The 25,461-nt window shown below is 35.0% G+C and overlaps 4 protein-coding genes and 1 long non-coding RNA gene across 5 annotated transcripts; 2 read left to right on the top strand and 3 right to left on the bottom strand.

Moving 5' to 3' along the window:
* Window positions 1-390: 390 nt before the first annotated feature.
* Window positions 391-1,338, bottom strand: LOC111511390 (uncharacterized). The gene has a single exon (XM_023167403.1). It carries the CDS (start codon window positions 1,336-1,338, stop codon window positions 391-393), a length of 948 nt encoding a protein of 315 aa, XP_023023171.1.
* Window positions 1,339-1,420: 82 nt separating this feature from the next.
* Window positions 1,421-3,989, bottom strand: LOC141487117 (uncharacterized). The gene is made up of 3 exons (XM_074185915.1): window positions 2,334-3,989; window positions 1,697-2,189; window positions 1,421-1,635 (listed from the first exon to the last, which is right to left on the bottom strand). The coding sequence occupies exons 1-3, from the start codon at window positions 2,862-2,864 to the stop codon at window positions 1,421-1,423; spliced, it is 1,239 nt and encodes a 412-aa protein (XP_074042016.1). The 5' UTR covers window positions 2,865-3,989.
* Window positions 3,990-4,762: 773 nt separating this feature from the next.
* On the top strand, window positions 4,763-5,962 carry LOC141487122 (uncharacterized). The gene is made up of 2 exons (XR_012468210.1): window positions 4,763-5,507; window positions 5,709-5,962. It is a non-coding gene; the product is annotated as an uncharacterized lncRNA (long non-coding RNA).
* A 5,274-nt stretch (window positions 5,963-11,236) lies between these two features.
* On the bottom strand, window positions 11,237-12,324 carry LOC141487103 (uncharacterized). Its single transcript, XM_074185903.1, has 2 exons — window positions 11,762-12,324; window positions 11,237-11,666 (listed from the first exon to the last, which is right to left on the bottom strand). Exons 1-2 carry the CDS (start codon window positions 12,322-12,324, stop codon window positions 11,237-11,239), a joined length of 993 nt encoding a protein of 330 aa, XP_074042004.1.
* Window positions 12,325-15,178: 2,854 nt separating this feature from the next.
* LOC141487131 (uncharacterized) lies at window positions 15,179-24,516 on the top strand. Its single transcript, XM_074185930.1, has 3 exons — window positions 15,179-15,308; window positions 20,506-21,191; window positions 22,911-24,516. The coding sequence occupies exons 2-3, from the start codon at window positions 20,930-20,932 to the stop codon at window positions 24,056-24,058; spliced, it is 1,410 nt and encodes a 469-aa protein (XP_074042031.1). The 5' UTR covers window positions 15,179-15,308; window positions 20,506-20,929; the 3' UTR covers window positions 24,059-24,516.
* The last annotated feature ends 945 nt before the right edge of the window (window positions 24,517-25,461 follow it).

Genomic DNA, 25,461 nt, shown 5'->3' on the forward strand with positions numbered 1-25,461 from the left:
GTATTTGGTACGCATTTGATGAAACAACTGAATCCGCAAGTGTTAAATCCCAATGAGAATCGTTCTCCAGCAAACCCAATAGTTGACATGCTTCTCGATATGTTTGGCATTGGTGGCCATTCACAGTTTTCAAATGCGCAAATAATTTTGGCCCACGTACATTTACCAACAGCAGTCGCAAATAAAAACATTCATCATTTCTAGGATGAACAGTATACATGCGACCTAGTGCATCAGTGGAAAACACCTATGGCCAATCTGGAACTGGGGTTCCTTGTTTGCGACGTTGGAATTTCTTTGTTGATTGATTCCAAGTGTAATACTTGGGCATTTCAACGTACATCAGCGTCGCTGCGAATGGATCTGCTTCACACATTGCAAAGAAGCTAGTCAATGTTGTCGATGGTGGTCTCTCAGCTCGTTGTGCCGCATTAGCCTCAGTGAAGTAAACTCTTTGGCCATTTCTAAATGCACTGCTAAATGTACAACTGTGGGATATCTTTTATGAATTTGAAATGACAATAATCGCCACAGTGCTTCATTAGTACTGATGTATCTGCCCATTTGGAAGTTGCTGATTTCGTCATTCACATTTTCCGACGCAATACCAAACACATCCATGTCGCTGCCTTTTGTGACGTACTTGCAAAAATATTTGATTGATTTGGCCGAATGACAACTCTCAACGTTTGCATGTGTTTCGAAAATTCGTGACAGCAGCGGGCAATATGGTACAATGAATTCATTTCCGATCTCAATCTCTTGATTTTGAACTTTAACTTTGATAGTTCGACTATTATCTTCTTTTGAACGCCGACGATAAACTGGATATCCATCGTTCCCTGTGACTGTTTCAGCAACTAACGGGCGCGGATATCGTTTTGTGCACTTTCCATCAGCCATGCAAGGCGATAATGGATTTAATGCACCGCACGGTCCATGCACCATCTGTGTCGTCACAATGTCGTGTAGATGGGGATCAGTGACTGGATCAGGAATTTCAGCTGATATGATGTCATCCACTTCATTTGAATGCAATTTGTTCAGCAACCAAATTAGGATATGAGCATGCGGTAGTCCACGCTTCTGCCATTCCACCGAGTACATATAACAACGTGTGTCACCAAAAACTCGATACTTAGTAAGCACATCCATCATAGCCTTGAGTTTTTGCTGAAATACTCTGGCGATTATGTCATCGCGAACTTGCGGTTTTTGGCCCGGTTCCAACTCAGGTTCAATTTCCGTCCACTTCGGATTGCATGTGAACGTAATAAATAAATCCGGAGTTCCATAATTTCGCACGTACGTCATAGCGTCTTGAGCGTATTCGTGCATGTGGCGTGGGTTTCCGATATAAGATGATGGGAGAATCGTCAGACGTCCAATATTCTGAACATCACCATCTGAATGAATAGCATCACGCAAGTGTACCTATATGGTCCTCAGATCGTAGCTTTGCCTGATTGAATCGGATGAACGCTAAACGTTCGGTCTCGACTTTGACATACATGTCGACAGCGAATTGCTGGAATAGCCGACGACACTTCAGAATGACATTCTCCTCATGTGTACGAATCATCATACGATACGAATAGTAATTCATTGCGCTTAGATTTTTATTCGTTGATACGCCTGAAAATGCAAAATTAAATGAATTGTTAATGGAAACCAATTTAGTGTGTGAATATTGTACCTGTGATTGGATCGTCCATCTTCAACGTGATGTCGTATCCGTCTTGCCCTTGCCAATAAATGATTGGATATTGTAACGCATCGTACAAACGATGTGTCTTGTTTACACGATGCATGATATTGCTTCTTCGCTGAACGACAATGTCTCGCGATTTAGTTGGATCGCCGACAATAATTGCAGCAACATCATGTGCATTGAATCTTCGCACATGTTCACCTGTTGGGGTACAATCAGCTCTTATGACAAATTTGTGGGTATCCGATGGCATTCGTTCCAATGCTGTTTTGAACATATTAACCACAGCGTTATTAGCGTGAAAAAATGCTTGCAACTGTTCAATAATTCGTCTCTTTAACTGTTGTGTTCTCTGTATATTGCACCGCACATTCAGCTGATCCACCATCAACGAAATGAAATATATTTGCAGAAATTGATGCGGTTCATCTGGTTTTGGCACCATTGAACCATGCAAATGATATATTTGTCCTTGTATCTGTAATTGCAAACAATCATTTGTTGAAGAATACGGTGTAACTTCTGATCGTGTGATGGTGTAGTGTGTGGTATATATGTAGTTGTTATGTGTTGCAATTCATTGTGTTGGTGTGAGTGATTGGTTATGTGTTGTATCTTTTACCTTGCAAGTCGGCATGAAGCCGCCTTCTCGAATGATATTAGCTCCAAAGGAAGTCATGCGAAAGCAGTTATTGTATTCAAGGATGTGTTGAAGAAAATGGCTGGAATCGGGATCACTTCCATCGAACAATGGTTTCAGTGGCTGTGGTGGTGTAAGTAATGGATCCAGTTTGACTTTTCCACTTGCGCAGCACAATCCAGCCGTTTCTTTTTTGAACTTTAACGCATTGCAATATCGGCATACAGTCGTCATTGGTCCAATATCTAAATTTTCATCATCACTGTAGTTCGCAGTGGGATCATATTGGAATGCCAAGCGATTGTATGATGCCAATGATCTTCGTGTGCTCACGCGTTGTCTCAATCGGGCATTTTCTCTTATTATATTTTGTCTTTCTTCGCTTAAGTTCTGTGAATACACTTGTTGCTGGCTGGCATGTCTTGTGCGGCCGCCGATGTTCGCACGTCGTCCTCTAGGCATTTTGGACCATGGACAGAGTGGTGAATTTAACCTCAAATGCACGATCCACATAATTTACACAGTTCAACTTACCACCTTAAAGACAAATGCCTGCTGTTGAAATTGAATAAAAATTTGCACAATACACGTGATTGATTTGATGGTTTCCAATTGAAATGTTAGCAAACGAATAACTTATTTTTTTTTACTTTTTTTTCACAATTTCACACTGAACACAATACCGATTTGTCACATGAAATTAACTGAGCAGAGAACAATGAGTAGCTGTCAAACAATGTACTTAAAATATGTGAAAAATTATTTTCCCGCTTTTCTGTTGAATTTTTCCTGAATTTTCTTTGCTATAAACCTCACGGAGCCCGAGACCTTTCCAACGAATGCAAAACCGTGGAAATCGGTTCGTGCGTTCTGGAGTTATAGCGTCAGGAAGGAAAACCCGACTTATTTTTATATAGTAGATATCAGTTCATTGCTGGATCTCCAGATGGGTAATGATGGTTTGGTTGAGGTTAAATGTTCTTATTCATGTAGAAATTTGAATCCCAATGAGGCATGCTTTCTTGGTAAAATAACCTTTTGTGATAAACGTTCTGGACTTCTTTTGAAAAATCATAAATATCAATATCAGATTCAAGGGCTTCTTGAGATAACTGACAGGTGTTGGTGTGATTTGGTAATTTGGACATTTAAGGGTATTGAAGTAGAACGAATATATAGAAATAAACTTTTTTGGGGTAATATGTTTCCTAAATTGAACAGTTTTTTTAATTTTATTATGCTTCCGGTTCTCTCAGGGGCAGTGGTCACACCTAGATTTATTAAATGGAAACCTGTAAATGAACTGAATATATTATCAAATGGGCTAGTTTCTGCTTCAGAATATTATAAAAGCATTGGAAGAAATTACTATATTTCGTATTTTCCTAATTTCAATTGTGAAGTGAAAGAAATTACAAATGAAGATTTTGAAACATTATCTGGGAAAGCTTGGCTTACATATTTTATTGTAGATATTTGCCAGAACATATTCAATGATCCTGAAAAAACATTTCAAATTGTAACCTGCATGCTGGCTACCAGAATATTCTTATTTGACAATGGAGAGAAACATCATTCAATTACTGAATTCCAAATTGAAAAAATCATGTAGTATTTCCAATTATTCAAAATTCAGATTACTCAGATAATTCAAGTTCTCATCATTTTTGTTTAGCGCTTGTGGATATTGAAAATAAAAAAATCATTTTCTTGAACCGCTACGGAAGTAGTAAAATTGAAATTTATAAATATTTGAATTCATTTTTGAAGTATTTAAAATATTATAATGAAGTCAATGGAACATATTTAGATACTGACAAGTGGTCAATCGAAATTAAAGAACACGATAAACAAGTAGATTCATATAACTGTGGGGTTTTTATTATATATTTTTTTCAATAAGTTAGTGAATGGGGAAAATTTAAATAATAATGTTAATATAACACATTATAGGAATAGTTTGAAATAGTTTAATTAAAATTCGGTCTTTCCATGATATGAGTGACAAATGTTTGTTTTGCGAAAGTGAAGTATCACAATTATCTTTTGAAGTAACATGCAGCAGTTGTCAGAAGATAAGTCATGCGAAATGTATCGATATTTCTGAATATGATTCAAGGAAAGATAGTCTTTGATGCAAACTTGGTATTTGTCCTTTATGTTCAGCATATTGAGTTGCCAGTATTTATTTTCTTTATGTTTATTTTTGAATAATGTTTATTTTATTTATTATCGAGTTTGAACATATTAAGCTATGTTCATTTCGAAGAATGTTGATATTATTTATGATTTCAAGAAAAATGAGATATTCATTTTTGAATAATGTTCATTTTATTTATTATCGAGTTTGAGCATATTAAGATATGTTCATTTCGAAGAATGTTGATTTTATTTGAGATTTCAAGAATATTGAGTGATATTCATTTTTGAATAAATTTATTTTTTATTAGAGTATGTGTTTGTTGAGTTTTTCATATTCATTTTGTTTATTTTTGAAGTTTGGGGTAGTGCTGTAGGTTATTTTTTCTACCAGCTGAAACAATACAAGTGATACCAGATCTCAGTTATTTCTTGAATTTTTATTTTTTTAGAGATACCCCTACACCTCTACGTGGTTCTTGCTGGGCAACGTCCACTTTCAATGTAGGCATAGTAGGGGGCATTGAAACCTTTCAAAATAAATATGTCAAAAAATTCAGTTTTCATTTTTTACACTTTCACCGACGGCACTGTAAATTGATTTGAATTTGTACATGACATCTATGAATAATATGCTACATTACAGTGAAATATTCATCAACGATCATCCACTATTAATGAGATATAAGCAAAAATATGTAAAAAAAAAAAAATTTTTAATTTTTTACACCCCCTCCGACGGCACTGCAAATTGATTTGATCTTGTACATGACATCTATAAATAATGTGCTACATTACAGTGAGAAATTCATTAACGATCATCCTTTATTAACGGAGATATAAGCAAAAATATGTCAAAAAATGTAAGTTTTCATTTTTTACACCCTCTCCGATGGCACTGCAAATTGATTTGATCATGTACTTGACATCTATAAATAATGTGCTACATTACAGTGAGAAATTCAATAACGATCATCCTTTATTAACGGAGATATAAGCAAAAATATGTCAAAAAATGTAAGTTTTTATTTTTTACACTCTCTCCAACGGCACTGCAAATTGATTTGATCTTGTACATGTCATCTATGAATAATGTGCTACAATACAGTGAGAAATTCATTAACGAGCATTATTCATAGATGTCAAGTACACGATCAAATCAATTTGCAGTGCCGTCGGAGAGGGTGTAAAAAATTAAAACTTATGGAATAATTGAAGTCAAGTGTCCATATACCTTGAAAAACTCCCCCTTGGCAGATAATTTGAAGAAAAGTGACAGCTACACATTACTGGAAGGGACAATAGTTTTATGGACCACTGCTGATGGTGCCGCATTAAGACATTTGAAAAGGATAAGAGTTGGGAAAAAATATTAATATACTACAAGAGTTTCATTTGAATGAATATCTCACTTATATAAGCTCATGTTGTATTGTATTTATTATTTTATAATATATGCAAATGAATTTTGACATTGTTTACTGATATTGGAAAATGTGATGTTTATACTAAAAGTAAATCATTCTTCACAGTCATATTTATCACAGTCGTAATGATTATAATAATACAAGTACTTTATTGGTGAATACCAAAAGGCCATCAACTAAATATTCCAGCCAACACAGTCATATTATCACAGAAAAACATTAAATAGGACAATTTGTAAATATCAATATACCTACAGCACATTTGCTATTCATTTACTTGATGCAGTTACTGCTTGTTTTGTATTCTGAGATGAATGAGAAAACATGTAATTAATTGATTTGCTGATTTTTATATAAAAACTCATATCAGATATATTGTGAAATAATCCTAAATTAATTCATATGCAGGAAGTATGTAACAAGTTGATAGGTATAATGGCAGTGAAATTGTTCAGCTCAACTTATTTTCAACGCCAAAGCATAGACAGTTTGTATTCTCTTTATTATTGACTCAGAGGAAAAATAGTTATATGAAAAACCCAAATTAAATCACCTTTCATTTCAATACACGTAACTATATTGTGTAGGACTAGAGAAAGAAAACTCTGAAAAAAGTAGAATCTGCACAAATCAAAAAAAAACTTTCTGATAATAAAAAATTAATATATAAAAAAAGTCATTCTATTGAAAACTAAAAACTCTGGAAAAGTAAAAACTTAACATTCAATGGTTTCTTAAAAAAAGGTAAAATGAAAATTCATTCATTTTGCTCTACAATATTTTTAACTAAAGGGTTTTGTAAGTTAACAAGAGAACATATAACTTGAAATATTGCAGAAGAGAATTTCTTCATTGAACCAGGAATTAAATTCAAAATTCTGAAATTTTTGCATTTGTCTGCTCTACGTGAATTCTGGGTCTAGCTATCTCTAATGTCCTCATGGATTCACTTTCAGTGAACTGATTGATCATTAGAAATGGAGGCACATTAATGGTCACTCCAGGCTTTGAAACATCCTGGTTCTAAATGATTATTCAATTTACTCATCAAATATTTGCTTGTCTGACGTTGAATCAGGAAACATGTTACTTACAAATGATATAACGCCATTTGGGGTAACTCCCACCAATACTTTATAAGTATTTGCACGCTTATAATTGCTGTAAGTTTGTTTCTTCATGTTCATATCCTTTGTATTTGTAATTTTTACCTCTGTACAGTCAATATAATAAGCCTGCAGTTGGTAAATGAGAGAAAGAATTAGGGAGACATGTTATAATTTTACATCTCGATGGGAGTTTCGTCATGAACTCACTGTAAAGTGTTTTATGAATAAGGAGAACCCAAGTAAAAAAAGTATTTGTAATAGTTGTTGGGCTGCAATTAAATCGAGTGGCAAAATCTAAGTGGGGAAAATTCATTCTCAACTTCATGAGAGTTATTAGTATATTTTTATATATTTTTGCTTATTTTTCATTCCTTGGAATTGCAAACATATTGCAATTGCTTGTATACCTATGGTTACATCCAGGAGTAAAACAATGCACCATTTTCAGATTTTCGAAATAACATTTTTCCAGCTCAACTTTGTGGGTATTAACACGTACATTTTTGCCCCACCAGTAATATACCACTATTCAATCTACGACATGCGTTCCATGAATTTTGCAATGCAGAAGTACAAAATAAATGAAATTATACGTGTTATTGGTTTGAGGAATGAAATCTGACTGACTCTGGATGCGAAGCATCGAAGATGTGCGCTCCTGTGAGAACTGTCTTGTCAGCATCTGGAACAGGGTGGTGGTACTGCTAGATCAGCGGGACTGTCCTAGGTGGTGAGATAATTTACGTTATTCTCGCGCTCACTTCCGGTACCCGCCAGCAGGAACGTGCGTCAATGATTAATTTGGCTAGAGAGAGTAAAGCAAGAAGAGAGATGAAAATATCGTTGACAGATAATAATTTAGTCACGTGCTTCCATGGTCTCTTAATGATTATGAAAATGGTGCCAGTTTTTCTACTACCTACTAGATTTTTATTTATGTATGGCTTTATAATAAATAATAATCTAGTAGGTGGTAGAAAAACTGGATTCATTTCCATAATCATTAATAAATAATAAATCAAATTTCCTATAGGAACTATTTGAACAGAATACGTTTTCACCTGAAATGATTGATTTTATAAATATATAATATCCCTCCGATTATCAACTAAACCAACCGCCACTGTCTTATGGTTCAACTACTTCAAATGTAAACAAACTTTCCATAACCTCAATGGCAATGACAACAAGGAACTCACTTCAAACCTCGTTCCACTCATTCAGTGAGGCCAACATAATAAGGTCGCGTTCCACGATTTCACCACTTGAGTGAACCAGAAGCTCACTCATGATCCCATATTCCCGTACCGAATTACCTACCTTCATGCCTGACCATCGGGTTTCTTCGATATTTATCGTGGTGTACCTTATACAGCCATTCCTGAAATTGGACCCGATGCTGTTATAGTGGTCATTACTCTCTTTCATCTACACATAGGAAAAGCTTCAACTCGATATCCAACTCGTGTAATTGTTTGAGAATGTTTTTTATTTTATATATTAAACTCCCTACAGGACAATACTTTCAGAGCAAAATCATATTGATAAAGCACAGTACCATTCATCATATATACGCATAATAGGAAAAGTATACGTTTCGTCTCTTTAATTATAGACTTTTCAGGACGCCGACATTGTTTGAACGAGCATAGATAACGAATAACTTTTGAAGGAAATTACTCAATTTGAGTGCCAATAAAACACAACTTCTCGATGTATTTTGATCGAGCAGGAAATGACAGATTTGGAATAAAACACACCTATGGCAGTGTGTCCTGAATATAGAACTTCTTCTTCTTTTTCCATGAATGGCTTCAGCTGCCAGGAGTTCCAGGATCATGTTGCTACTACAGGTGGAGCCCACACTAAAGTGGATCTGAGCTGGACCCAAACCCCACTTGGTTTTGCGCTATAACAAAGTTCGACTGTAGTTTGAGGTCAGTTAACAAGCAATGTCCGTCTGCATTAGAGTGTAAGCACTAATGTGAGGTGATGCACTACGGTTACGTGTATGGACACTACGATCAGGTCATGATTGGCAAAGCACTGCATGCGCACAAGTATTAGGTCTGTCTTGATCACTACAGCTTTATATTGGATGCAATCAGGAATTTGGATATGGTTTGTATGTAAGATGGTGATATATGTTTGAAAAATATATCGTGGAAGGTAAGAGGCTGAATGGTTGAAGGAGAGATGCTAAGAGAGGCATGCAGTATTTGTATATTATGAGAATTATTAGGGCAGGCAAAGAATATATGTAGGAGAGTCTGTATTTCCCCACATTCGCAGCGGTCGTCATCAACTATCTTAATTTTGTGGAGATGCGCTTTATTGAGGGAATGAGTGCTCCTAATTCTGCACATATTGACGATTTCTTTACGAGAACAAGTAGCCAGATCCTTGAACCATGGAGTTTTGTAAGGTTGTGGTACGGAGGAAAAGTAAAGTTTGGCTTTGAATTGTCCGTCCTCGCTATATTGATTGGTCCAGTCTATCCAAATATTATGTTTCAATAATGCTTGAAACTCTCTATAGTCTGCTTGAGGGTGATTAGAGAGTGGATGATTTCTTCCAATATTGGCTAAAGTATCGGCTATATCATTACCCTTGATGTTGGAATGACTAGGAAGCCATGCCAAATGTATGCTGAATCCCTTTGCGACGGCTCTGTATATCAGTTGTCTTGTACGTAATGAAAGGTAATCACTGTTTGCCGATATAGTTGACCGGGAGATTTTTGCCAGGGCGCTTTTTGAGTCGCTAAAAATAACTGCGTGTTTGAGATCGTTGTCCACAATATATTGTATTGCTTCTTGGATGGCTGTTATTTCAGCTGAGCATATTGAAAAGAAAGAGGGTAGTCGTCCAGAATGGTTTAGGTTGTGTGAAAAAACTCCAATGCCAACATTACCGCGTTCATCTTTAGATCCATCGGTGAAAAAATATGTGTGATTGGCAAATTGTTGTTGGGCGACTCTGAGAAAATCCTGGTGGTTGTCGTTCTTTTTGGAGAGATACATTTCATGGTGAGGAATTGGGAATATTTGACCATGTAAACTATAACGGTAACAGGGAAAATTGGGAAGCAACATAATATCTGGGATGTGGGGTATTAATCTGATATATGCAGTAAGGATAGGGGGAAGACAATTGAGCCGCCAATATGTTGGATATTGAATATATGTATCATGCAACTCCATAACGGAATGAATATTAGGATTCACGTAAGATAACAATTTAGAAATGCATCTCACTCCCAACCAATTTCGCCTGTGAGCAAGAGGCATCTCTGAGCTTTCCAATAGTAGTATTGTACTGGGTGTTGATCTCATTAAACCCAAGGCTACGCGTAATGCTTGATATTGTACTTTATCGAGCTGGTACAAAACTGTTTTTGAGCATCTGCCAAAAAATATGCTGCCACTATCAAGATGTGGGCGAACTAGAGCTTTATATAGTAGGATCAAGGTAGAAGGAGCGGCCCCCCACCACGTCCGACATAGAGTTCTCATTATATTTATTTCATTTTGTGCTTTTGCACAAATCATATTAATATGTGGGCGCCATGATAACTGATGATGAAAAATTATGCCTAGGTATTTTACCTCTTGTGACCACGGAATAGGTTTGTTGTTGATGAGTATATGATAGCGGACATCAGGCAAGTGTTTATTGATGAAAGAAATTGCTTGGCACTTATTGATGGAAAGAGATAGCCCATAATCTTCCAGAAAGTTATGAATTCTCTCCAGAGACACATTGAGATCATGTATAAGTTTTCGAGTATCTGTACCGACGTTTATCAATGCTAGATCATCAGCATACCCAAATAAAGATACCTGGTCTTCTACTAAATGTTTTATGGGATCGCTATAAATATTGAAAAAGATAGGACTGATTGGCGATACTTGTGGGAGACCTCAGTTAGTAGATTCAGGCTCTATTATGCGCCCTGTGATTGGATCTTGGATGCTAATTTGTCGATTAGTAAAGATATGCCCGATCAATGTAGCGAGATCATGTGGAATTGTACACTGAGCCAATCGTTCCAACAGTTTGGGTATGAGAACGTGATAGTAAGCTGCCTTGATGTCTAGCAAGACCATTACCACGTTATTACCTGATGCTAAATTTGATGCAATGATAGAGTAAATTCCAATGAGATTCTCAGTAGTGCCTCTACCTCGTCGAAAGCCTGTTCTAAAAGTTAACCAGGACAAGATGTGAGGGTAATGGGTCTCCAACCCGACTCTGTCGATATATCCTTGCCAGGTTTTGGAATAAGGCAGAGTAATTGCCGTTTCCACTCCATTGGGATGGTAATGGAACCATTCAGGAGTCTGTTGAAAATATTCAGAAGACTCGCAAATCCGCTCTGCGGTAAATGCTGCAACATACTGTAAGTTATGAGATCCAGACCCGGTGCGGTATCCCGTTTGTACCAAAGGGCGGCATGCAATTCATCTATGTTGAATGGTATACTGGGTTGGATATGAGGGTTTTCCATGGGAGTAATGCTGTAAAGGAGTGGTTGGGTTAAAGATTGGAGCATAACTTCAGCAATGTCGTTGTTTAGTGAAGGATTTCGTCGGGATGGCTGTCTGGAATTGGCAAATTTTCGAACTGAAGACCATACCCTAGAAATAGGAGTATCAGGTGAAAGTTGTGTACAAAACATTTGAAAGTTTTGTTTCTTTTTCTCTCGTAACAGCTTTCTAGTGGATGCTCTTACCTTACGTACATTGATATAATTTTGCATATGAGGATGGTCTTTGTATTCTCGAAATGCGAGTTTCCTTGCTGTAATTGCTGCTTGCAATCAGCGTCCCACCAGTGATGTTGAGGTTTTGTTCCTATAGCCGGAGATTTTTTTGGTATTGCTGAATCAGCAGCGTCTAAAACCATGGCAGCCAGATCTTCGTAAGGTATATCCCCACTATGTATTTGGTTGAGTAGCTGTTGCTCGTATCGAAACCAATCAGCTTTCTTAGTGTTGAACGTTTGCCGATGTTGAGTTGTATTTGATTGTGAGGTTCTTCGATCATTCAGACAACATAAAAAAGGGAAATGATCACTCATTCCAGCATCAGGGAGTACGATCCAGTCTATACTGTGTGATAGTTGTGGTGAACACATGGCAATGTCGGGAGCACTTGCATTAATACCTGGAGCAGTCAGTCGTGTAGGGCTACCATCGTTTAGTTTGACTAAGCCATGTTCCTCAACAAGTTCCAGCAACTGGGAACCTTGTCTGTTTGAGATGCCAGAGCCCCATGCTGGGTGTTGTGTATTCATATCCCCAATGATCAGTAGTGGTCCTGGATATGTGTTCACAAGGTTGTTTAGAGTATGTGAAAAGTATGGGGTTTCTCTCGGAACATATATGCTAATAAGCATCATATGTTTCATTTCAATACCTACTACTTGTATATTATCATGCATCGGAATATTGCTGAAGTCGATACTGTTACAAGGGATGTGGTTTTTAATAAAAATTGCGACTCCGCCTCGTCCGTCCTCTCTGTCCCATCTTATGTGATTGAAACCCCTCAATTTGGTGCAGTAGTGTGGTTGTAGGAAAGTTTCATTGACTGCTATGATATCCACCACGTGATCTCGAATGTATGACACCAATAAGTCATGATTTTGGTAATAACTACGTATGTTCCAATGAAGAATCTTTAAAGCCATTAATTAACAATTGTTTATTGAGATAGGTTTTGAAATAGCGTTTTATTGGTATCACAATCCAGCTGCTCAATAAGTGCGTCAAGTATTTGTGGTTTGGAAAAAACCTAACGTTGATATTAATTATATGAATGTTAGAGATCAGAGTGCCATGCACTCCCCAATCGGACGCTTCCGACAACTGATTATTTATACATAATATCAAATATAAAGCGATCGCTAAAAATATTAACTTGTGAATTATGTAATACCCTGGTAGGATATCTGTCGATTGAAGGGTATGTCCAACACAGTGGTAGAAATCCCATTCTTTAGGTTTGATCAGCCAGGGAATTAAATCCCTCAAGTGTCGCGAATCGTGGCATTTATAACTTTCTAACGTTGCCATCGAGTCCGAGTTAAAAAAACAAGAAGAAGACGAGAATATTTTCCTCTCCTTAACCCTAATATATATTGAAAATGTTGAAATATCACCAATGTTGACAGCGGCAGTTATGGTTGCAATATTTGTTTTGTTTTTATAAAAATTATAATGAATTAACATAATATAAGTACTGTGTTTATAATTACTATTTGTACGTTTTATTATTGTATGTAAGCTTTCCAAAAGAATAACTTGATTTTGTTGAAAAGTGTGATCTCTCTAATCTCAGAAGGGATGTTTGGTATCACAGAAATACTGGCGGTTCCATTGGAGGAATCTGAGGTATTAATCCCAAGTGGGGATGTAGTTTCCAAGGGAGTGGTATTGTGATAAAAGGAACTATTGTAGATTGGAGAATTTACAGGCGTATGATGTGATTGAGGAAGTAATAGGTTTCAATGAGCTATTTCGTCATATCCTGGCTTTTCTATTGGAGACGGTCTCCTGCGTTTTGTCTGTGTTGTTATTCTGGCGTAAGAGTTTTCACTGTTGTTTTTATGGGCTATAGAAGGAAAGTTATGACTGCTACGCTGGAAGGATCGTGGACCTTCTCTTCGTTTCAATGAAGGATATACTTGTGCTGCTTCATAGTAAGACATATTCTTATGTGCCATTAGTTCATTAATTAAACCCTGCCTTTCAAATTCCTTACAATTTTTCTTGTCGTTGGCTAAATGTTGTCCATCACAAAAGATGCATTTGATAGGAGCCGTACAATTACTGTTATGGTTCTCTCCGCAACGAGGACATCGTGCTGCACTTCGGCAGTTCTTGGCTGGGTGGCCAAAACGAAGGCAGTTTTGACATTGACGGATAGACGGTATGTATGCCTCGACTTGTGTAGAATATTTAAAAATATTTACATCATGTGGCAGTGTGTTACCTTGAAAAGTAACTAGCATAGTTGTGGATGGCACATATGATACTTCTCCATCAATTGTAATTTTCCTATTGAATCGATGAGCCTCAATGATTTTTAGGGAGGATTTACCAAATTCAATAACATCTTCTGCATCAATTGATAGGCCCACGTCTCGAATGATACCCTTAATTGTTATGAAGCGTTGAGGTATGTATGCTGCATAGCCTTTCGAAAGAATCGTTGAATTGGTTAACAATTCATTTGCATCTTGTGGATTAGAAAACTGTACTCCTATTCGGATTACCCTTTTTGGTAAAGCTTATTATATTTTTAATATTCCTATGGTGAAATATTTTGCCCAAATCCATGGGATGTAATGAGGTTCCTTGCTTTTTCTCAACCATAACCAAGAAAGGTCCAAAATCACTGTTGGTGTAGGTAATTGTCCTTTGTAGCTTTCGATACAATTCATTAATTTGGATAAGCATAGTTTGGTCATTTTTAAATTGTTCTGAGTATAATTTTTCTATTGCCTGGGACTGTGCAGGGGACATTTGATGCAAGGATTTAATAAATGTTTGAGAGGAAGGGGATAGAAGATTATTAATTATTAGGTTTGTATTATCTATTGTCATGTTTGCATCTGAGGAATGGCCCCTAGGGGGACCGGGGGATTCGTCCCCCATCGACTGTTAAGACTACACAAAGCTGAGCAAGTGAAAGTTTTGCAACTTAAAGCACCAATAGAATTAATATAGAAAGTTTGACTCACTAATGTTTTGTAGGGTCGCACTCACACAAAATTAGCTTAGTGATTGATAAAAAACACCAATTTCCACACTAACTTTTAAATTCACCTCGTTTCCCACGTGGTTCGTCAAACCTAACTCCGAAAACTTATGAATCTAGAACTTTGTTTCTTCCATTTGACTTTACATTGATGTGTCGAAATGTTGATGTTATATATTGGGGATTCAGTTGTCAAACTTTGTTCTGTATAGACGTGTTTCAAAACCGGGTGTTTTTTTTTCCTAGCGAAATCTAACCAACTTTTCCTTTGTTTTAAATTAAACCTTTCTTTTCCTTTTGTTTTTGGTGAGGACTATTATATATTGGGAGTAGCAAGGGTTCCTGAAAATGTTAGATCCTGGGGGGGTCAACCCCCCTATTACTACGGAAAATCAGGATGGTGATAATGATAATACTTTGATGGATGATGAATATGACGAAGAGCAAGCCAGGATAGCAAAACAACAAAAAAATAATGAAGTGGGAAACAATAGTCCAAATACGACAGACAACCAGGTAAAAAAACCCGTTAAACCTATCTATTATAAAAACTCAGATATTGGGCCTTTTTTGGTTATGATTGAAGCCAAGGACGAGCTTCAAAAAAACGTAGGGAGACTTAATCATCTCACGATTGCAACGGAAATTTTTGATCTTCAACTAAAAGATGTAAAAATGGTGAAAATTAAAGGAATTAATAAGTTAGGGATTGAATTTTGCAATGCAGAGACTGCTAATAACTTTACTAAGAATGAGGGTCTGAAAAATAAGGGTTATAATATTTATATTCCACAATATCAAGTTACATGCAAAGGCATTATCAGAAACGTACCCAAATCTTTTAGTTTTGACAAAATTAAAGCAATAACTCGCAGTCCTTTCAAAATTTTGGACATTAGAAGATTAAATAGGAGAGTTCGTAATGAAGATAACACGGTGGAATATGTTCCCACTGCAACAATTTTAGTGACGTTTGAAGGAATAATCCTTCCCAGACATATTTTTATGAGTTTCCCATCTATGCCAGTCATTCCATACATTCAACCAGTTATGCAATGCTTTTCTTGCTTAGAATTTGGACATACTAGAAATCAGTGTAGGAGTAGTAAAGTAAGGTGTCACAACTGTGGCTCCGATACAGTTCATGATAGTACATGTATAAAAAAATGCAAATTTTGCGATAGTGGTAAGCACAATTCATTGAGTAGAATATGTCCGGAATTTGAACGGCAGAAAGAAATTAAGCGATTAATGGCTTATGAAAACCTTGGTTATTTTGATGCTAAACAGCTTGTTCCTAGAATTGATAGATCTCTTAATGATAGGACAGAAGTCAACACACCGAGAAAGCCTAGATTTAGTAACTTCTCTTTAGTAGCGGGTGACTTTCCAAACATTTCAAAACCTCTTAACTCCCAAAGCAATAGTATAAGTATTGAACAAAGGCGGTCTGTTTTAGAAAATCAGATGGTTAAATCCAAACGTTCCTACGGAGAGGTAGCTAATGTACCTACAAAAAAAGAGCTGTGGCATCAGAAACAGAATTCAGAGGATTTGAAAATAAATCCGCTGAAAATACCCCCACCTTCAACTTCAATTCTTCCCAACCAGAAAAAAGAGCATTTAGTCATAGACCCATCATATATCATAATTATTCACAACCAAGTAATACTGATTCCCAACTGAAAACTAGTTCAACATTATCAAAGCCTATTAGTGCCATACGTTAAATTAATCAACCTCATAGTAGTGCCTCGAAATCATTTACCCAGCCTCATAATAGTGCATCGTACATCAACTCCGAAAACTCAGATATATTACAATTTTATAACAATTTCATGCAATTTCCTGTAGAATTCCGAAATAAGCTTAGGGAACTGATCAACACAAGTTATCAGCTCTCGAGGCTTCCTTCAGACATAGATTCACCAAAAAGTAAATAGTTAATTAAAAAAAAACTTTATTTTAAATAAAAAAAGTAAAATGAACACAATAAAAAATTTAAAAATAATTCAATGGATAATAAGAAGTATAAATTCCAACAGGAGCAATCTCATCAATCTAATTCGTGACGAACAACCACACTTCTTATTACTCAATGAAACATATTTAAAACCTACACAAACCTTTTATATTAAAAATTACAACATAGTACGAGTTGACAGGCAAGATATTACCCATAGTTTAAACAATGAACATGGAAAGATTTGAAATTTGACATTATACAATTCCCGACAGAATTTCAAAGCAAACATTTTCAATTTTTAACAATCAAATATAAAGATATTAACATAATAAACGTTTACTCCACTCCCACAAATAAAATATCTCTCACAATTTTTAACCATATAGTTAATAAACTAGATGGATCTCTAATCATAATGGGGGATTTTAATGCTCACCACTATTTATGGGGAAGCGCTAATAATGATAGGAATGGCAACATTTTAATAGAGATAATTAACAATCATAATATGGTGTTATTGAATGATGGCTCTCCGACACGTTTATCAAATCCTAACGAGAACCCTAGTCCCCTCGACCTCACTATAGTATCCAATGAGTTAGGCACAAAAACTTGCTGGGAAGTATTGGGGGACTGTGCGAACAGTGACCATTTTCCTACAGCGTGTATCTATAACCAATCTATAATAAACACTAACGAGTGCAACCTTGAACATTATAGTAAACGAAATTACTCTAAAGCTGACTGGAGTATTTACTCTAGAGAAATATCCCTTGCACTTTATAATTCTACTGGAAAAATAAGTTACCAGACATTTATCGATATGGTTAACTATGCAGTTGAAATAGCCATTCCAACCATAACCTGTAACCCCTTCAAATCAAAGAAAGCGGAATGTCCTTGGTGGGATGAAGAATGTTCTAAGAAAATCAGAGAACGTAGGGCGGCTATAAACTCTTTCAAATCTAATCCATCTTTAGAAAATTATATACTTGCGAAGAAAACTATTGCACTAAGCAGAAAATTTCTAAAACAAAAAAAAAAAATCTAAATTTAAAATATTTTGTGCTTCGCTTAACAGAGAATCGGATGTAACATATGTTTGGCGAACTGTTCGAAAGTTTAACTTGATCCAACAAGGGACCTCCCCAAAAAAACTCCCTACTGAACAAATCTGTTTGAATATCTTAGACGATCTATCAACATGCTTCATAGATCCAAGTTTTGTTTTAACGGTTACTGAAAATGTTAGCTACTTTTCCATTATGGAACGCTCTAGAAAATAGAAAAAAGTCTGCTCCTGGTAGGGATAATATCACCTACGAGATGATAAAACATTTTCCTTTATGTGCCAAATACAAACCTCTTGAAATTTACAATAACTGCCTCATTGGAGGAGATATTCCAAGTCAGTGGAAAGAACAATCCATTGTAGCCTTCCTTAAACAATCCAGGGACCCAAGCTTATCTAGTAGCTATCGGGCGATTATTTTATCTTCATGCATTTCTAAACTATTAGAATCAATGATCAAAAACAGAATGGAATGGTTTATTGAGAATAACCAATTATTGAACCACTTTCAATGTGGTTTTAGAAAAGGAATGGGTACAACCAATAATATAGCTCAACTTATCACTTTTATTCAATTAGCTTTCAGTAATAACGAACAAGTTCTCGCAGTATTTTTGGACATAAAAGCTGCTTATGACCATGTCAACATTTTTCTCTTATACGAATATCTACACAAAATGAGCATATCTTCTGCATTAGCCAATCTTGTTATACGACTTCTCATCAATAGGCAAGTCTTTATCAAAGATAACAATAATTGTATGTTAGGACCTAAACAAATTTCAACGGGTCTTCCCCAGGGCTCTTCGCTGAGCCCTCTTCTTTTTAATATCTATACGAACTCCATCTATGAAATAATACCTGAAAATATTATCCTGTTGACATATGCAGACGATCTTACAATCCTTATAAAAGATTCAAACACACTTAGAATGGGCAATCTTATGAACGAGACACTCACTAACATTGCTGCATGGATGAATAAACATAATTTTCAAGTTTCCGTTGGAAAAAGTGAATGTGTTTTGTTTACAAAAAATAATAGCAAGAAAAATATCCTTAATCCCATCATTTTCAATGACCAAATCATACCCTTAAAAAAACAGGTTAAATACCTTGGTGTCCATCTCACACACAATCTTAATTGGGAACCTTACATTGAAACAGTTAAAATGAAAAGTATAAAAGGTATAAATATTATGAGATCATTCAGCAGAGTCTGGTGGGGAGCAGATCCGGCTACTCTTCATATAGCATATAACGGCCTTGTTAAATCACATCTAGACTATGGATCAATTTTTATCAAACCTTCATCTATCCAGTCCCTGAACAAGCTTGATTGTATTCAATATCAGGCGCTTCGAGTAATAACTGGATGCATGAGATCTACTCCGACAAATGCGCTATTGGCGGAGACTTCAGAGATGTCCCTGGACTATAGACGTAAATGCTTGGCTACAAAATGTTTATTAAAAATTATAACAATTCAAGGACATCCACTTATAAACTGCCTAGAAAAATTAAAAAAAATTTGTATGACTGATGCTGGTTACTGGTACCGCAAAGAAACTCCCTACCTGGTAGATGCCTTTAATATGATCATTCTTTACAAGGACGAGATTTACTACTCAAACAAACTACCATGTTTTGAATTTGGATATGATCTCCAGTTATGGGAAGTCCCGTCCATAAATTTAAACATTAATAAAGATTCATTATTTAATAATACTTTATTTAAAGAGGCTACCCAGCAGTTTTCAGACCCTTATTCCTTTGTATTTACAGATGCTTCAAAATGCGATGTGGGAAGAAATAATGAAAAAACAGGGATTGGGGTGTACATTCCAGAAATTAATTTTTCATTTTCATCCCGAATACCTAACTTGTTAAATATTTGCAATGCCGAAATCGCTGCAATTAATTCAGGTATAAGTACCTGTTTAAAAAAACATATCAAAAAATGCATTGTTTTTACTGACTCACGGAATGCTATTTCGAACTTTCTCAGAGAAGAATACACTCATCAAATGACTACGTCTCCCTATGTACTAAACAGCTCTTCTACGACTCCATAGAAAATGGAATGGACTATCGCATTGCCTGGATCCCTGGACATACACACATCGATGGCAATGATAAAGCTGACACGTTGGCATCCATAGGAAGGATCCTCAATATCCCCCAACAAATACCATTAGATAAGTCAGAAATATTATGTAAGTTGAGGCATCAAATTTGGCTAAAATTCAATGAGTCCTGGTACAATCTATCCCTTAATAAGGGAAAATGGTATACATTAATTCAGGAAGGTTTTCCAATATCACCTTGGTATAACAAATTTCCTTTCATTGATAGAAGGCACCTCACCACCATAATTCGTATGCGAACAGGACACTGCCTTACAGGAGCCCATTTATTTCGAATTGGTTGCAGAGAACATCCTTACTGTGATTGTGGAAAAGTTGAGGACCTCAATCATATCATACTGGAATGCCCTATAAACTATATACCTGAGTGGGACTTATACCATGAATTTCAAAATCTTGGTTTAAAATCTCCTCTATCAATGCAAACCATTTTATATAATATGAACTTCAAAATAATGCTACTCCTAATGAAATTTATAACCTATAACAGAATTGACTTATAGTATAATAACAAAATCACTCTTACAGATCCCTACTTTTTATAACCTGGGTGCTACTAGTCCGAGGCAACATTTCGGGTGTGTAATGCTCCGCCGTTGCTCCGGAGCGAGAAAAGTGACATCCTTTGTTGTGCTATCTGTCTTATACCTACCTCAAAAATAATCATTCACCTGGTCAGTTGGTCTATACATTGTCTTTCACTGTAAATAAGTTAAGTAAAAATATATATAGTCATAATTGCAGAATAGGATGTTTATGGAATCACTTCGAGTGAGACAACCTAAACATCTGAGGGAAGGGTGATGAAACAAATCACCGATGACTGGCAAATTGCTGAAAAAGCAGAGCTATAAGAAGAAGAAGAAGATGTTATATATTTTCAAAAGCGTGTTGACAAAATTGAAAAAAAAAGAATTCGCCGGTGAAAACAAAACTTATCTGTTGAAAGATAATGGCTACGGATGATTGTGAAAGAGTAATTAAGAGAGAGCTTGAATATGTTGGGGATGAAGTGGTTATTGAAACAAATATCATGAAATGTGAAACAAGTGAAACTGAAATATTCCGTGAATCTGGACAAAATCTGTTTGGTGAAAGTGTCATTGCTGAACCCAAATCAGAAAAATGTATAGAAGAAATAATTGAAGGCCCTCAAATTAAGTTCCTTGATATACAGGGTGAAGATATGACTCATGATTCAAAACCCACCTCAGGTAATGTAGTTTGATGAAAGTTTGTTTTGCATTCAGTAATTTTCCAATCATGTTCGATTGATGACCTATTTATTTTGTAGAAATTCATATTGAATATTGGTACTGAGTAGAAGTAGTAGAATACAGCAAACCGTGTTTACTTGAGAATGGTTTAACAAACTGAAACTAATTGTAACAAATAGAAAACTTCTAGAAATCAGACAAAAGATATCTTTTTCATCTTATATTCAATTTTCCAATCCCATTCTATATGATATCCACACTGAAATGAGCATTCCCGTAATTATTGTGTTTTTGATTTTTCTACCAATTGACACTTTTCATTCTATTGGCGATATTTAGATAATTTGTAATGTCATATATGTATATTATGTTCACTGAGATTTCAAACCGATCGTGTTATTCACTTGATCTGGATGTGACGTTTTTATCGACTCGACTGTGATATTTTATCTCATGTAATAATCTTGCATGAAACTGATAACCAATCATTGTGATATTTCAAATATTGTATTATGTGCTACATGAATGTTTTTTGTCATTTTTTAAAATCTTTTCTAGAGGCTACATCACGCACAAGGAGCAATCTTGCGATTGTTTCTTCAGTGATGCCATTGTTTATTTATGCAGCTCTCGAGCACTACTGATATAAACTTATGTATTCAATATTGTAATTTTTTGATGTACAAACATTATTATTATTATTCCTTCTCAATTGACAAAATCTTCAGAATTACATCTTTTCGGCTTTCTGTGAAAAGCTTGTACCATTTATTGACATTTTTGTGACTCAAGAGTATAATCACCGTGTGTCACAATCAACATTTCAAGTGTTTTTGAGCATTTCCATTTTTCACACAAAATTTGATGCAAATTTTTTGATAATTTTTTTTTCATAGCAGAAAATTGCTGTTAAGTTACAAAACACTTGTAACTTTCATGCCTCTCAGCAGCAAACTTAACACGTCAAACAGCTCAAACTGTTTTATGTTGGTGCACCAGTGTACCAACATAAAAAAAATTGCTAATCGAATGTATATAGCCTGCGAAATTTGAACATTCACCTTATTTTTTTAACAGACCTCGTATTTTCTTTGTTATTCATACTATGTATAAGAAAAAATGTTGGATTATTTATATAAATATATCTTCCTCAGATCTGCATTTTTGCGAGGAGGGTAGAACTGTTGATCCGTCTCGGTTCACCCAGTTCTGAATTTGATAGATATGGTACATCCAGTTGTATATAAAAGGTTCTGACTTAGTTAAAAGATTTAGTTTTAATCATCTGATGATGCTAACTTGTTTAGCAAAACTCACGCCGAGAGAGAGAGAGTGCTTTATTTATAGTGTGTAAAAAAGGCTTTCATTAGATTAATTTTATGCAAGGCATTCCAATTCTACCTATCAATGAAAATAGTCAATATTTAATTACAAAAACTCTCCTCAGTATCAATAATTCATTTCCCCTTAAATTTTTTTACAATTTATTTTTAAATTTCTAATCAAATTTTTAATTTTCTATTCAAGAATCCTCTGGAAAAAAATATGAATAAATATACTATGATTTATTATTGATCTGTTTGATTGAGAAGGTTAAATGTTTTGGTTACTCCTTTTTGAGCGGTAAAATCAACAGTAATTAAGTGAAAAATGAATATTATTTTCAAACAAATGATTTTGTATAAAATTCCCAATTCATTTGTAATTTTTTCACAGATTCTGGAAACTTTTTTGTTAAAATGGAGGATGAAACGGTCATCGATAAGAAAGAAGATAGCTTCAATGAAAAGAATTCATCAGCGTTATGTCAAAAAGAGTTTGACACTGCGAACGATCATATTGTGGAACAGTATCAGTGCAAAATTTGCTCAAAATTATTCATTTCGAAAAGTCATTTGAAAATACATGAAAAAACTCATACAGGGAAGAAATCAGTCCAATGTAAATTATGTCTAAAGTCATTTGTTGGAAGAAGTAATTTGAAAGCCCACGAAAGAACACATACTAAAAAGAAATCATTTCAGTGTAAAATCTGCTCGAAGTCATTTTTTCAGAGTGCTCATTTGAAATCTCATGAAGGAACCCATACTGGTGAAAAGCCATTTCAGTGTAAAATCTGCTTGAAGTCATTTATTAAAAATTGTCGTTTGAAAACACATGAAATAACTCATACTGGACAGAAATCATTTCATTGTAAAATCTGCTCGAAGTCATTTTTTCAGAGTTCTAATTTGAAAACACATGAAAAAACCCATACTGGTGAAAGGCCATTTCAGTGTAAAATCTGCTCGAAGTCATTTTTTCAGAGGGGTAATTTGAAAACACATGCAAGAACCCATACTGGTGAAAAGCCATTTCAGTGTAAAACCTGCTTGAAGTCATTCACTCAAAGTAGTAGTTTGAAAACACATGAAAGGACTCATACTGGAAAAAAAATATTTCTGTGTAAAATCTGCTCGAAGTCATTTGCTCAGAGTGCTAATTTGAAATCTCATGAAAAAATCCATACAGGGGAGAAATTGTTCCAATGTAAAACGTGTCTAAAATCATTTGTTAAAAAAAGTAATTTGAAATCCCACGAAAGAATTCATACTGGGGAAAAATCATTTGAGTGTAAAATCTGCCTGAAGTCTTTTCTTCATAACTGTAATTTGAAAAAACATGAAAGAACTCATACTGGAATTAAATCATTTCAGTGTAAAATCTGCTCGAAGTCATTTTTTCACAGTACTAGTTTGAAATATCATGAAAGAACCCATACTGGTGAAAAGCCATTTCAGTGTAAAATCTGCTTGAAATCATTCACTAAAAGTAGTAGTTTGAAAAGACATGAAAGAATTCATACTGGAAAAAAATCATTCTAGTGTAAAATCTGCTGGAAGTCATTTTCTCAGAGTACTGATTTGAAATCTCATGAAAGAACCCATACGGGTGAAAAGCCATTTCGGTGTAAAATCTGCTCGAAGTCATTTTTTCTGAGTGCTCATTTGGAATCGCATGAAAGAACCCATACTGGTGGAAAGCCATTTCAGTGTAGAATCTGCTTGAAGTCATTTAATCAAAGTAGTAATTTGAAAACTCATGAAAAAACACATTCATAATGATTTTTTATACCGAACGTATACTGAGAAAAAACCATTGCAGTGTAAAATCACATTGAAGTCTTCGAAAACTCATTAAAATCGGAAAAATTATTTCATTCTGCTAAGTTATCTTTTGATAATTTGTTTTTGGGTATAGAAAATCGTGAAGTTGATAAAATAAATTTATTATCTCAAAATATAAAATTAAAAATTGTCTTTATTTTTCAATCCACGGCAAAGTCCCGTATTGATACTGCTCTGTTTAACTGAGTACCATTTACAATTGCAATAGTAAGTACATTATAAGCAAGCAACTATAACTAAATAGATATACTTGAATTACACACACATTATGAAGGTACAGAACATTTGACAGATTGAATTGAAAGTGATATATTTTTGAGAGAGAATAATTTTTGGGAAAGATTTTGGCCTTCTACTTCTCCATCTCTATACAAAAAATGTTGGAATTTTCCAAATAACTGAAGAAAGAAAATAATATCGAAATAAACTCTTCACAGAGATGTGCAGATCATGCAAAGAAGTAACTTTAAGACACAAAGTGGAAGAAAAAGTTTCTCGAAACTACTGTTATACATTTTATGCTTTCTCGGTAAGAAATTTGTTCTTTCAACAATAGGGTATACATTGTTTGAATTACTAATTGTTTCAAGTCTGACCGGTTCTTTGCCTGCCAGGAAATGACAGTATCATCAGCAAATAAGTTAATTTTCCTACATTCGAAGTTGGTAAATCAACCAAATAAATATATAAATTGATGGATATAGCCGTCACTACATGGTAGGAGATCATCATGAAAAGTGAGAAATTAAAATCTTATGTTTTTTTACCACTCGTATTTATATCTAACGTTACTGCAGTTTCGTCCTATAAGAACATTTTCAAACGAATACGTAGTTGATTGTGTCTAACCGACCCTCCACCGCAACCACTGTTTTCCACTAGCTGATGAAGAAATTATCCTACAGAGCTGCCAAAATTATCGATTTCTCTTGAAAATTATGATACAATTTTCTTTGTTTTGTTGTTTTGGAAAAAAAACGCCGCACTCATTTCTATTTATATATAATCAAATAAAAAAACAGATAACAAAAAATAACACAAAAAGCTAAATCTAGTCCGAAATTATTTGGTATCGAAATGAATATCAACATCAACATTTT

This window comes from Leptinotarsa decemlineata, unplaced genomic scaffold (genome assembly GCF_025532065.1).
Source record: "Leptinotarsa decemlineata unplaced genomic scaffold, Ldec_3_MD MMD2_tig00078363_RagTag_RagTag, whole genome shotgun sequence".
Lineage (NCBI taxonomy): Eukaryota > Metazoa > Arthropoda > Insecta > Coleoptera > Chrysomelidae > Leptinotarsa > Leptinotarsa decemlineata.

Bases quoted from the DNA above. Each gene is read 5' to 3' on its own strand.
- LOC141487103 (XM_074185903.1), bottom strand. From the start codon at position 12,324: ATGAATACACAACACCCAGCATGGGGCTCTGGCATCTCAAACAGACAA. The intron at 11,667-11,761 runs GTAAGAGCATCC...TCCTATTTCTAG, and splicing joins ATTATATCAATGTACGTAAG to GGTATGGTCTTCAGTTCGAA.
- LOC141487131 (XM_074185930.1), top strand. From the start codon at position 20,930: ATGGCTACGGATGATTGTGAAAGAGTAATTAAGAGAGAGCTTGAATAT. The intron at 21,192-22,910 runs GTAATGTAGTTT...ATTTTTTCACAG, and splicing joins TGATTCAAAACCCACCTCAG to ATTCTGGAAACTTTTTTGTT.
- LOC111511390 (XM_023167403.1), bottom strand. From the start codon at position 1,338: ATGCACGAATACGCTCAAGACGCTATGACGTACGTGCGAAATTATGGA.
- LOC141487117 (XM_074185915.1), bottom strand. From the start codon at position 2,864: ATGTGGATCGTGCATTTGAGGTTAAATTCACCACTCTGTCCATGGTCC. The intron at 2,190-2,333 runs GTAAAAGATACA...TTGCAATTACAG, and splicing joins GCTTCATGCCGACTTGCAAG to ATACAAGGACAAATATATCA. The intron at 1,636-1,696 runs GTACAATATTCA...TTGCATTTTCAG, and splicing joins GATGGACGATCCAATCACAG to GCGTATCAACGAATAAAAAT.